The sequence below is a fragment of the Podarcis erhardii genome (genome assembly GCF_964252035.2).
Source record: "Podarcis erhardii genome assembly, chromosome: 15".
In the NCBI taxonomy this organism is placed as follows: Eukaryota; Metazoa; Chordata; class Lepidosauria; order Squamata; family Lacertidae; genus Podarcis; species Podarcis erhardii.
Genome location: NC_138505.1, coordinates 35017739 through 35031054, shown reverse-complemented (window position 1 = coordinate 35031054; position 13316 = coordinate 35017739). Strand labels below are relative to the sequence as shown.

The 13316-nt window shown below is 44.5% G+C and overlaps 1 protein-coding gene across 3 annotated transcripts in view; it reads left to right on the top strand.

Moving 5' to 3' along the window:
• Nucleotides 1-12635, top strand: part of PUS1 (pseudouridine synthase 1) — a 139926-nt gene extending 127291 nt beyond the window's left edge. Inside the window, exons 2-7 of one of the 3 annotated variants that reach the window (XM_081842272.1) lie at nt 6740-6894; nt 7676-7915; nt 8637-8774; nt 9153-9255; nt 10929-11626; nt 11865-12635. In XM_081842272.1, coding sequence (XP_081698398.1) covers nt 6814-6894; nt 7676-7915; nt 8637-8774; nt 9153-9255; nt 10929-11626; nt 11865-11912 — 1308 coding nt within the window. In that variant the 5' untranslated portion in view covers nt 6740-6813 and the 3' untranslated portion in view covers nt 11913-12635. Of the gene's footprint in view, nt 1-6708; nt 6895-7675; nt 7916-8636; nt 8775-9152; nt 9256-10928; nt 11627-11864 lie in introns of those variants that run through there. The other 2 variants (XM_081842271.1, XM_081842273.1) reach the window with 2 other exon arrangements.
• Nucleotides 12636-13316: the final 681 nt, after the last annotated feature.

The following is a 13316-nucleotide window of genomic DNA, read 5'->3' as shown; positions in this document are numbered from 1 at the left end:
AAACATGTTGCATAAACAAAACATAATACAAAAAAGAATAAGAGATTCTAAAATCAAGCATTTACAAGAAGAAATAGGCAAACAAGAAAAATTATTAGCGAAAACACCAAAAAAGAGATCGCAAACCAAGCCATTAAAATATTACAAACACAGCTCTCAACGCTCTCAAATGATGAAATAGAAAGAAATATAAAATGGATGAACAAAAATCATTTGAATTTGGAAACAGACCAGGTAAATTACTTGCGTGGCAGATAAAGAAAAGACAAAGAGAAAGACAAATAAAGTAGTATATGAAGGAAAAGCAGTGGAGACGGAAGAAGGAATAAATAAATGCTTTGTAAACTACTTCACCAATCTATATAAAAAAGGTGCAGAAACTCGACAACAAATTATAAAATATCTTCAAGGAAAACAAATCCCCAAAATAGGTGAAACCAAACAGAAGCAGCTAAACGTACCAGTAACAACAATGGAGATACAACAAGCAATTTCCCATCTTAAACTGGGGAAGGCTGCAGGTGCAGATGGACTATCCGTGATACACTACAAAAGGTTAGAAGATGCTATAACAATGCCTTTTTAAAAATTAATGAATGAGATCATGCAAGAAGGAAAAATACCAAAGTCGTGGCAAGAAGCCAATATTGTATTAATTCACAAACAAAGCACAGCTAGAGAATTAGTTAACAATTACAGACCCATATCATTATTAAATAATGATTATAAATTGTTCGCGGGGATATTAGCACATAGGCTGAAATCGGTCCTAAAGGATGTAATAGACCAAGACCAAGTAGGATTCCTCCCAAATAGGCATATAATGGCAAATAGGAGAATAGTATTTGATCTAATTGAATATTTGGAAATGAGACCCAACAAAAAAGCGGTGTTTATGTTAACAGATGCCGAGAAGGCTTTCGATAACCTATCAAGATCGTTCCTTCAGGAAGTAGCAGAAGCAGTAGGACTGGGTGAAAACTACTGCAGAGCAATAAACACAATATATGAAAACCAGCAGGGATGTTTAATAATAAATGGTGAAAAGACCGATCCTTGAACTCTAGAGAAAGGTACCAGGCAAGGATGCCCGCATTCACCATTACTTTTTATACTAACTTTGGAAATCCTGATTTTAGAAATAAAGAAAGAAAAAGAGATAAAGGGAATTACATGAGGCAAGGATGTTTTCAAAATTAGAGCTTTTGCGTACAATATTATATTAGCACCTGAGGAGCCAGAAACCAGTCTAATGAAAGCACTGAGGATAATGAATGAGTTCGGCAAAGTAGCAGGCTTCAAGATAAATATGTCAAAAACAAAACTTATGGTAAAAAACATACAGGAATTAGAAAAGAGCGAACTACAGGAGAAATTGGGTTTGGAAATTGTTACAAAAGCAAAATATTTTGGTATAGAATTGACGATGAAAAATATTAATCTATTTGGAAACAATTATGAAAAAGCCTGGAAGGAAAATAGAAGAGATCTAGAAACCGGGAGTAGATTAAAGCTGACGTTAATGGGGAGAATATCTATAATTAAGATGAATGTTTTACCCAAAAAGATATATTTGTTCCAAACAATACCAAAAATAATGAAAGAAAATTGTTTTGATGAGTGGAGAAAAGATCTAACAAAATTAATATGGCAAACCAAAAAAACCACACATAAGGTATAAACTATTAACAGATAAAAGGGAGAGAGGAGGACTGGCATTACGAAATCTAAAATTATATTATGAAGTAGAATGTCTGGTGTGGTCAAAAGAATGGATTATATTGGAAAACACTAGTATTTTAAATCTAGAAAGTTTTGACAATAGGTATGGATGGCAGACCTACCTAGCATACGAGAAGGTTAAGGTACATAATGGCTTCAAAAATCATATACTCAGAAATTCATTGTTTAAAGTTTAGAATAAACTTTAAAGTTTTAAAGTTTAAAGTTTTGGAATAAACAGCTATTAAAGCCACAAATCCCTTTATGGATCTCTCCATTAGAAGCCCATGCAGTTAAAAAACACAATATGAATCCGAACTGGGCAACATATAGACAAATACTGGAAGAAGACCAAGGAAAGTTAAAATTAAAAACATGAAAAATTAAAACAATATGGGATGGATAATTGGCAATATATACAATTAAAAAGTTTGTTTAAAGCAGATCAAAGAAAAGGTTTTGCCAAAGAACAATTGCTATTTAGCACCATTATAATACGAAACAATAGGAAATTATTATCAAAAATTTACACTCTATTATTAGACTATGATTTGATGAAGAGGTAAAAGAAATAATGGTCAAATGGGCACAAGATATCGGCCATACTATATATTTAGAACAATGGTAGAAACTCTGTCGCGAGGATATTCACTTTGCCCACCAACCCGAACAGATAAGCTTCGGGATTTTTTATCAAGGGTTTGTTTAGCATTTTCTTCAGTTCCTCATGTATTATTCCCCAAAACTTCTTTATTTCCTTGCAACCCCACCACATATGAATTATCATTCCAGGTTCTTTGTTACATTTCCAACAAAGGTTGGATTTGAATTTATAAATTTTGGCCAGTTTAACTGGTGTTAAATACCACCTGTAAAACATTTTAACCAAATTTTCCTTTATCGTATAGCAGGTGGTAAAGCGAATATCCTCGCGACAGAGTTTCTCCCATTGTTCTAAATATATAGTATGGCCGATATCTTGTGCCCATTTGACCATTGTTTCTTTTACCTCTTCATCCATAGCGATTGTTCTTTGGCAAAACCTTTTCTTTGATCTGCCTTAAAACACTCTTTTCTGCTCAGAAGGAAGAGGGCGACCAGAGGAGGCACTTGGGACAAGGCTAGGGGCAGCCATCATCCCTGAAGCATGAGACCACGTACACAGCAACCCTTCTGCCGGGGTGATCATCACTGCCCTGCCAGACAGGTAGCCATCTCAAGGACAAGAGTGGATCTAACCTACATGGATTGGGGACTTGGCCAAGGCAAGAGGGGGTACTCAACTTGGCTGGGAAACAGGAACATGTATATATTTTTCTTTGTTTTATTTAATGGGTTTAAGGTGGAGGTCAAGAGAGGAACAGGGACAAACCTGATACGATACTCAGGTGTCTGCCAGAAAAACCTCCCAGTTTGTGACACCCCCCCCCCGGAGATGAAGAGAAAGGGGTGCTACTTACAGCCTGCCCATGTCGTCCACAAAAACCCTAACTATTCCTCTATCTAAAAAATAAAAATATATACAGACTATGCACAGGTGTGCACAAAAAAAACAAAACAACAAAAAAATTAAAACAAACAAAGAACAAAAAATAAAATAAAATAAATAAAAATGTTAAAATAAAAGAATAAAAGAAAATCAAAATAAATCAAATCAAATCAAAAAAATAAAAGTAATAAATGAAATCAAAATAAATAAAATAAAATAAATAAAATAAAAGTAATAAATGAAATCAAAATCAAAATAAGAAAACGAAAAAAAAAGAACAAATCACTACTCCTCCTCCACTACTACGCCACCAACTGCTACCACCAACTGCCAACACCACCTCTCTCCTCCAAGCTCTCCTCACTAACCCACAATGGCCGCCTGCAAGTCAGTGGCTTTTAAAGGAGAAGCAAGGGATGTCACAAAGGAGGGCGGATCCTTGTCACCGTGGCAACCCCCCACCAGGACCTGGCCCCACCTGGCCCCTCCTGAGTGGTGATGCTCCTCTGTCAGAACTCGGAGGCACCTGATGTTCTGCCTGCAGAATGCTCTAAGCCCAAACTCTCTAGCCCTACGACTGGCTCTGCCCCGATCAATCCATTGGTTTCTAAGGTGTTTGGTGGCTCTCTTTTTCTACGTTTGCTGCGGGGGGCTTAATAATATCACTACCCCTCTGCACCCTGTGAATTAAGTGGGGCTTGGATTTGCAAGCATTTGTAACTTCTGTCACATAATTTTCAGGTGGAACTCAAATCGGGAGAGAAAAGGGTAAATGCAGCCTGCTCTTTCCATGTGGGTGGCACATTTCGTGGTGCATGCAAGTTTAACGGTGGGCCATAACACTAAAGGCAGGCACGTTGGGGACCTGTCTGGCCTAAGTGGGGAAAGGAACCATCAAATTCGCTCATAAAACCTCTCTGGCATGGGAGCACATGAATTCCAGAGCCATGGGCACATGAATGCTTCACAGTCTGTTGTTTTTCTGCGGAATTCACATTTGGAAATATGCCCAGTCGACTGCAAAGAGCACATACCTGCTTGTTTCCAAAGGAGTGCTAAAATCAATTAACAAGTCCTCAAAGAGGCAGGCCTGTTCCAGTCCCCCCTCAGATAGTCTCAAAGGGCGAGGAAGCCAGTGCAAATTTATCCGCAATTTCAGCAGAAGTTGTGTCTCAAGAGTGCAGCAGCTACCTTTGGGCTGACTAAAATTCTGGCACCTTGGCTGAGTGTCCTGGAGCATGCACAGAAATCCTTGACCTCCAAGGGGGATGTAGCATTCCAAAGACCGCAGGGCAAATGTGCTCCTGAGCATATACAGAATCCTTTTCCTCTGGTGAGGTGTGGGGAACCTTTAGCCACCCCAGCTCTTGCTAGTCTGCAACTCCTCTCAGCTCCAGCAAGCAGGAGTTCAGCAACATCTGGAGGGCCAGAGGTTCCCCACACCTGAGCTAGGGACTGTGCAGGTATCTGTGGATTCTGGAGTCCCAGAATTTGCCTTAGGTATATTTTTCCATGGATGTTAGTGACTTCACCTGCCTGATGCTGCATAGGAGGTGATGACCTAGGATGAGATGGCTGGCAGGTACTCATGCTACGGCCTGGCTGACTTGCTTGCACAGTAAACGGGAGACGACTACTCAGTGTGTAATCTGATCACAGTGAAGAACGGTTGCAACTTCCCCAAATCTCTTGCTAAGCAGCAAAACTCTGTATTGCTGTGTCTGCCTGCCGGCATTCACAGCAGAAAGCCATTCGTACTTCTGCCTCTGTTCTGGTCTCTGAATGGAAGCATGGTTCGTATCCCAGTACTGACACCAGTGTCTGTTGACCCTTAGCTGTGGATTCCAGAGTTTTGCAGGAATGGGTAACTTAGCAGCATTTTAAACAGCTCTTGTAAAGTTGGAAAGGACCACAAGGGTCATCTACTCCTGAAATGCAGGGATCCTTTTGCCCAACATGGCACGGCTTCCACCCTGGGATTAAGAGTCTCATGCTCTACAAACTGAGGTGTATGTTCTGGTTTAAAATAAAAACAAATTCAGCTGATCTTAAGAAAGACCCTCAGCTGTGGATTGTTGGTTGACACTGCAGGGGTGTGTGAGAGGCAGTACAGATCCTCCAAGTGTTTCTACTTTCCAGGGACAGTCCTGGATTTACAGAAGCCATTCTGGTTTCTGATTTGCTCCTGGAAAGTCCTGCTTTTCCTTAGGACGCCCCTATTTTCATTGGAGAAATGTTGGAGGGTGTGGTATGATGTCCCTGTTTTGATCAGAGAAACGTTGTGAGGGAATGGAGTCGTGCGATCCTGGAGCCAAGAAGATGCCACCTTTAGAAGGCAGCTGAAGGCAGCCCTGTATAGGGAAATGCGTAATGTTTTCTTATGTTTTTATGTCTGTTGGAAGCCGCTCTGAGTGGCTCCGGCAGCCTTTGATGGGTGGGGTATAAATAAAATAATAATTATTATCATTATCATATTATATCATTAATATTATAATATTTTTATCATCAAATATTATTGTTATAAGAATTTTAAGGTCTTACATATATAAAATAAATGTTCATAAATGTACCAAGCGTGCGCGCAGACACACACACATATATATACCACATGTCTGAAGCCCACAGAAAAAGTCCTGAAAGCCTTTTGTCCCTCCCAAATTTACCTCAAATATTGTCTCCCCATTGTCTTTTTGCCCACAAATCCTGTCTTAAGGGCACATTTAAGATTTCCGAAATTAAGTAGTTATCATCACAAAAGAATAGCCAGGCTCTCCAGGTAAATCCCTCCACAGGTCTCCTGCTGGCCCCTGCTCTGATGTATGTATGATGTATTGGGGGTGGTCTTGGGCGGCACCCCTTCTGTGATGCATGTATGGGGCTGGTCTTGAGCACCAGGGCGGGGAATTTCCAAAGTTTCTTCGTATAGGAGTTTGCCCAGCATTGTTCTGGGTCCCTCTCCCCCTTTGTGTGTGTGTGTGGGGGGGGGAGCACCCTGCTGCAACAGCTTGAAGAAAGATCAGGCTTACGAGCTGCTTTGCTTCTCACTATTCTGTGCTTGGCCTCCTGTTATTTCCTCCTACCGATAGAGAACCTACAAAGGACTCTAGGTGAGCTCGGGGGGACCCCAGAAGCCAAAAGGAGTTGTTCTTTTTCTTGTGACAATATCTCGGGATAGGACGTCCCTATTTTGCGTGGGAGAAACGCTGGAGGGTATCTGAGCGCGCACAAAGGTGCCGCTCCCCCCCCCCCCAGCCCCAGCCGGGAGCGCGCCTTCCCCCGCCCGCCCCCTCCCCGCCAGCTCCGGGCTCCTCCCCTTTGCGAAGCCGGCGCGCTGCTGCGCTCTGCCCGGTTCCGGCCCTCCGCGGCTGCCGTAGTCGGGCCCCGCCGCCGCCGCCGCTCTCCCTTCCCTTCGCTCCCACGTGGTTGCCGGGAGGAGCAGCTGCGGCGGCGGCTGAGTAAGTGGCCGGAGTGGCTGCCGGGGCTGCAGCAGCAGCAGCAGCAGCAAGGGAGGCTCTTTGCGGAGGGCAGGCGCGGGGAGCGAGGGGATCCCTTGGTGGAGGAAGGAAGGCGAGGGAGAGGGAGCCCGCCTGCGCCCCGCTCGGATGCCCTTCCTAGCCTGGCTGCGCTCGGGGCGCCTGGCCGCTCCTTCCCTCGGGAGCTGGCGGCTGAACGGCATGGCTAGCGTAGGTCTCGCCTCTTGATCTTCGTCCGGGAAAGCTTCCTTACAATATTGACTCTTATCAGCTGGCGATTCTTAAGAAAGGAGTTCACTTCAGGGCACAGGAGTTAGGGCGCGGAGCTAGCTCAGGACTGCCGCCCCTTGCAGGGTTTGAGAGAGGGGACCTGGAGATGCCACGGGGCGGGGGGGGGGGGCGTTCTGCATGATCGTCATCCTTGTTATTATTATTAATTAAATATCTTTACCGCCCTTCATCCGAAGATCACAGGGCGGTTTACGAAGACACCAAGATTCATACCGTAATAACAAACCCAATCCACGCAGAAAAAACAGATTTAGTACAAAGATAAAGATGCACGCCAGGGGGCTACAGCCTTTCCCTATGCAACGTGGTGTTTCTGTTGGTTTATATTCTGTTCTTTTTAAAAAAGTGTAGTTTTACCTCTTTGTCCACTGAATTGCAGGGATTCTTCTGTTGTTGATGCGTTACCTGATCTTCAGAGATGTTCATTGTGAGCTGCACCAAAGTTGCTCGTTTCAGCTCGGCTTATGGCATTGTGTTTAATGATGATGTCTGTATATGTATCTATATGTGAAGCAGAATTAAAACACCACCAAAACCCCCAGTAGCTCCTTTTGGACTTACTTGCTTGGTTGCCTTAAGAAAATTGTCTTTTGTCAGTTGATTTTGAGTGACCTATTCAATATCTGTGTAAAGAAGGTTTCTATGGCTGACGTGCCCTTTAAATGAAGGACTTCATTAGCTTTCGGATGATCTCTTCTAGTGCTTTGCAATGGCCGAGGAGTTGAGAACCGTAGACGGCAACCAAGCCAAGAGGCTGAAGAGCAGCTGCAGCAACATAGAGGAGGCAGCGGAAGAAGTTGGAAAGCAGGAGGAAAACGGGCATGAAACGAAACGGATCAAGACCAGTGGGGAGGAGGTGGAGGACGGGGTGAAGAGGTTCCCCAAAAGGAAAGTTGTGATGCTGATGGCATATTCAGGGAAAGGCTATCATGGGATGCAGGTGAGTGGCTCAGGTACCTAAGCTTGGGGAGTGCTTGTGGAGTTACCAGGCTAATTTGTCATTGGCCTTTGTTTAGGCATGTAGGTATGAGATGAGGATGGGGATTGGTGGTCTTGCTGCTGCTGCTGCTCTGTTTTGTCCACCTATTTATTTATTTATTTATTTAAAGCGGTGGGGAACCACTGGCCCTCCAGATCTTTTAGGCTGGTGGGAATTGTAGTCCAATGACATTTGGAGGGCCAAAGGCCCCCTGCCCTATGATTCTCACAGGTGAATACCACTGCTTCCCCCTGTGCTATAGGGAGCCTTCACTGCCTTTGTGACAGTAGAATTTGAACATAAGGCTGCAGAGCGGAAGAGAAGCAGGGCCACTTCCATCTCGCCTCCCTTGAGAGACCATGTGCCTTTTAAGACTTGGTGTCTGAGTTTGCTTTCCTCCATTCTTCCTCTCCATTACTTTCCCTGCAAGTGCCATGTCTTCTAGATTGCAAATCTGAGGGCAGGGACTAGCCCACTACTGCTGTTTGCAAGTTCTTCCTTTTAGCTAAAGGGCAGGCTAAAGAAACTAGACCAGTTACCACGTTAACACCTTTCTTTGATCCATCCCAGGCGCTTGTACCTGGGCTGACTTCCTGATCCTTAGCTCATCCTTTGTAGCAGCCAGGCAGCTCCAGCTCTGGCGAGTGAGGTGCATTCAGTCTTTTCTTCTTTTTCATTCCAGCGCAATGTGGGGAATGCTCAGTTCAAGACGATTGAGGATGACTTGGTGACAGCCCTCATTCGATCAGGCTGCATCCCAGAGAACCACGGTGAAGACATGAAGAAGATGTCTTTCCAGAGATGCGCCCGGACAGACAAGGTGATGCGGTTTTGCGTGTGCGAATGGGAGTTTCAACAGCATGGAGTGTCAGCATTGTGGATTGCAGCCCTGGGGAGCTCCTGCCACACAGTTTAGAAAATACTGAGCTTGATGGGCCAATAGTCTGACTCTGTATAAGGCAGCTTCTTATGTTTCTATATGTGGCACCCTAACACATATGTAAGATACATGGTCCCCAGGTTATGGTTCGGCATAGAGACCCTTGCATTCTTCAACTCAGTTCCGTTTTGCTTGCTTTCAGATTATACAAACTTCCTGAATCCATGCTTAGGACCCTCAGCCCATCACTGTCTGATGGAGACTTTTCTGTTTCCCTCCCCACTGTTGATTTTAATCCCTACCTGTTGGTCCACGCAGGGTGTATCTGCAGCTGGGCAGATCGTGTCGCTGAAGGTCTGGTTGATAGACGATATCTTGGAAAAGATAAACCACCATCTTCCTCCTCATATACGAATTCTAGGTAAGGGAGTAAATAACAGGAGCTTTTGGTTGTGGGCCTTGATCTCGGTGATCTCACCTTTCAATCTTTCATAACCAGAGCAATAGGGATGAGCCCTTCTCGCCAGCTTGTAAATGCATAGGCGAGGTGGGCCTTGGTGTTGAGGGTGCTTTGAGTTAAGCTCTGTGACATCAGAAGACCCCTCTTGTCCCCCAGGTGCAGGAGTAGCCAACCTGGAGCCCTGCAGATGTTTGACTCCAGTGTCTATCAGCCCCAGCAAACATAATCAGTGGTTAGGGATGATGTGAGTTATCATCTAACTACTTGACTGCCTGGCTCTTCTGGATAGACTCCAGAAGGGACCTACAATTAGTTAGGAACACCACGTTTCCTCACTGGTATCCACATGAGAACAGGGCATTTTAGATCTCGTTAGATGACCAAAATTCTTGCCAGCTTTCTCAAGAAATGCCTTTACTGAGTTGCGTTTCCAAGTGATGCCTGCCGCAGTCTTGGATGTCCGCTATAACTAAGGTCCCATACACAGACAGACTTTGCATTTGTGGTCAACCACAGGTGAAAGACATCACTCATTATCTGTTAACCTGCCCCTTATATAGGTTTCTGAAACTTTGGTTCTCAGGGGCAGCTCAGTCGGTAGAGCATGAGACTCTTAATGTCAGGGTCGTGTGTTTGAGCCCTCTGCTGGGCGAATAGTTCCTGCAATACAGGGGGCTGGACTAGATGATCCTCGTGATCTTTTCCAACTCTACAATTTTATGATTCTGTAAAAGCATCATGGCAGAAAGGGTTTGGTTTCTTTTGAGTGACAGTAATATCTTTGTAACGCACAAAGTAACCTTTTCTGCATCGTTTACTAAAAAATATCAGGAACAGGGGGTTCAATAAAATCACTATACATTGTTTCGGTGATTCAGAGGTTTACTCTGAGATAAAAGCCTCTCTTACATCATGGAAGTCCATTTATATTATGTGTGTGTGTGTGTGTGTGTGTGTGTATTGCATTAATTTATTAATCCTATTGCTGCAAGTTTGTCATGGCCTTTGGCTAGAACAATAAACTTCTGAACTGGCTCCCCATGGCCCTGGAAGGTTAGCAGAGGCAGGGTCTTGGCAAGCACAATTCTTTTCCCCACCAGTACCAATGTTCCCCATGACCTGGGGTGAGTTGGTATTTTTTAAGTAGCCCTTTCACTTAGATGGGAGAAGCTTATGTGCCAGGCCAAAATGATATAATTGCTGATTGTGGAAAGTGAACAGCGCAGCAGCCAAGACAGGCCCCAAGTTGTGCCAGACATGATGCACTTCCTTGTGTGGTCAGTTCCATACACCCCCCCCCACCAATGGAATGTGAATAGTTTTGCCACCTGTACTTTTTGAAGCCTTGGTGTACTGAGAAATTTGAGAGTTCCATTAAGCCAAAACTGTGGACCCCTGAACCTGAAGCAGGTCTGGGGGAGCCTGTGATCCTTCTGATGTAGGGACTCCAGCTCCCATCGTCCTCTGCAAAGATGGACAGTGGTCAAGGATGATGGGAGCTGAGCTTCAGTGACATTCGGAGGGTTACAAGTTTCCCCCCATCCCAGTGGTGAAGTATCCTGGGCCCACGGTTCACCTGAAACTTGATGGGATTGTACAGATCCTGTTAATAGAACATGTGTGTTTTAATCTAGGACTGAAACGGGTCACAGGAGGATTCAATTCCAAGAACAAATGCGATGCCCGGACATACTCTTACATGCTGCCAACTTTTGCCTTGGCACACAAAGACTGTGACCTTCAGGATGACACGTACCGCCTGAGCACGAAGACGCTGGAGACCGTCAACAGCCTTCTGGCTTGCTACAAGGGGACACACAACTTCCACAACTTCACCTCTCAGAAGGGGCCCAAAGACCCCAGCGCCAAACGCTACATCATGGAAATGTACTGCGAGGAGCCCTTTGTGAGGGAAGGCATGGAGTTCGCCGTGATCAAGGTGAAAGGGCAAAGCTTCATGATGCACCAGATCCGGAAGATGATTGGGCTGGTGATCGCCATCGTGAAGGGCTTCGCTTCCGAGGCCATCATGGAGCGGTGCTGGGGGGAGGAGAAGGTGGACGTCCCCAAAGCCCCGGGGCTGGGCCTGGTTTTGGAGCGGGTTCACTTTGAAAAGTACAATAAACGTTTTGGGAACGATGGGCTCCACGAGGCCCTGGAGTGGGTGGAAGAAGAAGAAAAGATTGCTGCTTTTAAAGAGCAACACATCTACCCCACAATCATAAGCACGGAGAAAGAAGAGAAGTCCATGGGGTGCTGGGTGGAGACCCTCTCCAACCACGACTTCAATTCCACTGTCTCGAGGGCACCAGTGGACAACAGGAATTCGAAGGTAACCCAATTGGTGGCCATCACTGCATTCCAAAGTTTAACTATGTGCAGTGTGAAGAAGTGTTTCTTCCATCTGTTGTGAATCTTATAACGTGTAGCTTGGTTGTTTTTACACTATGAGAGTGGGAGGAAAACCTTCCTGGATCCACTTTCTCCACTCATTCCATAATTTTAAAACGTGTGTTTATGAATGCCACCGACAGTTGTGACTACTCTGTTTCTTTATCTCCTTTTTCCAGAGTGATGATCCTGAGGGCAGCGATGGATGCGGAGATGACTCGGACTGAACTGAACTCCAGAGGGCAGAAATATAACAGCACGTGGGTTGCCCCACACTGTTCTGGGAATCTTCTGCTCGATAACCTTGGGGTTGTCTCTCAACTGGTGGTGTTTATCTGCTTGGGTGATGAGCATTGCCCACCAGACCAAGCTGTGGGAGGAGAAGAAAAAGGACCTTTAGAGCAACTTTGTCTACAGTGGGAAATAATGTCAGCTGGAGCCAATAGTGCATTAATTATGCTTTACAAAAGAATTATGTCATTTTTACTATGTCCAATGCACAATAGAAAGTAATTAATAATCGGACTCTTAAGACAATGGAAAGGTTTTTTAAGTACTGTATCATTTCCCCCTCCTTTTCAAAATGAAGGCCAAAGTTTCTTCCTCCTTTCTTTTGGGCTTTTTCTGATTGTACTTCATTCCAGCTCAGCTTGCGGAAGGAGAGACACCCTCTTCCTTTCCTTAGATTGCCATGTCTTTGCCTCTGGTGTCCTAAGAGACAAAATAGTTTCTCTGAACAAAATCTGACTGTGGAATATCAAACTTTTCACTTTCTCTCCTTTAAAAAATGAGCTACTTGTGTCAGAGGGCTTTAAAAAGAAAAAAATGCCTCTGGTTTTTGTTTTCTTTTTTAAAAATAAAATAAAGACTTCTCGTGGCACAATTAGAAAAGAAAAATCATACCTACATTTTCTGTGTACGAAATAAAAGAGCTTAAGATTGTGAGAAGAGCCATCATCCTGTTTTTCCTGTGGCCAGCCAGACTCTTTTGGGAAGTTTGAAAGTAGGACCCGAATGCAACAACACTCTCTCCATTTGTGATTCCTAAAAACTGGTACCCAGCAACACATTGCCTCTGACAAAGAAGGGAGAACATTTCCATGACACGTGTGTGTAATAATAGTAACAATGGGATGCTTTCCTGCCCTGATCCTAGGTCTGCAATCATATAGTCATATAGGTCAGTGACTATGGGGTCATAGTTCTGTGTGGATCTCCCCTTCATGGGCAGAGAGGGGAAGTTGCATCTGGAACGACAGGTGCCTCCTTCTTCCTTTACTTCATCAGATGAACACCACATCATCTGTAAAGTGGGGTACACGCTTCTCCTCCCTCCAAGTTAAATTGTTGCAACAATGCTGAGAGACAGTGACTGGCCCAAGGACACAGTGAGCTTTGTGGCTTGAGTGCAGATTTGGACCCTGTTTTCCTAGATCCTAGTTCAGCATCCTAACCGCTACACCGCACAGGCTCTCAGTGGGATCTTGCTTCAGTAATGGCAATGGGGCAGCTTCCTCCTTGACACCTGAAGGCAGAAGGCTTTGCACACACTTTGTGACTGTATCATTAACTGCTAAGCTGCACCGGTCATATACACATAGCACTCTCACACAACCTGCACAGACACCCTA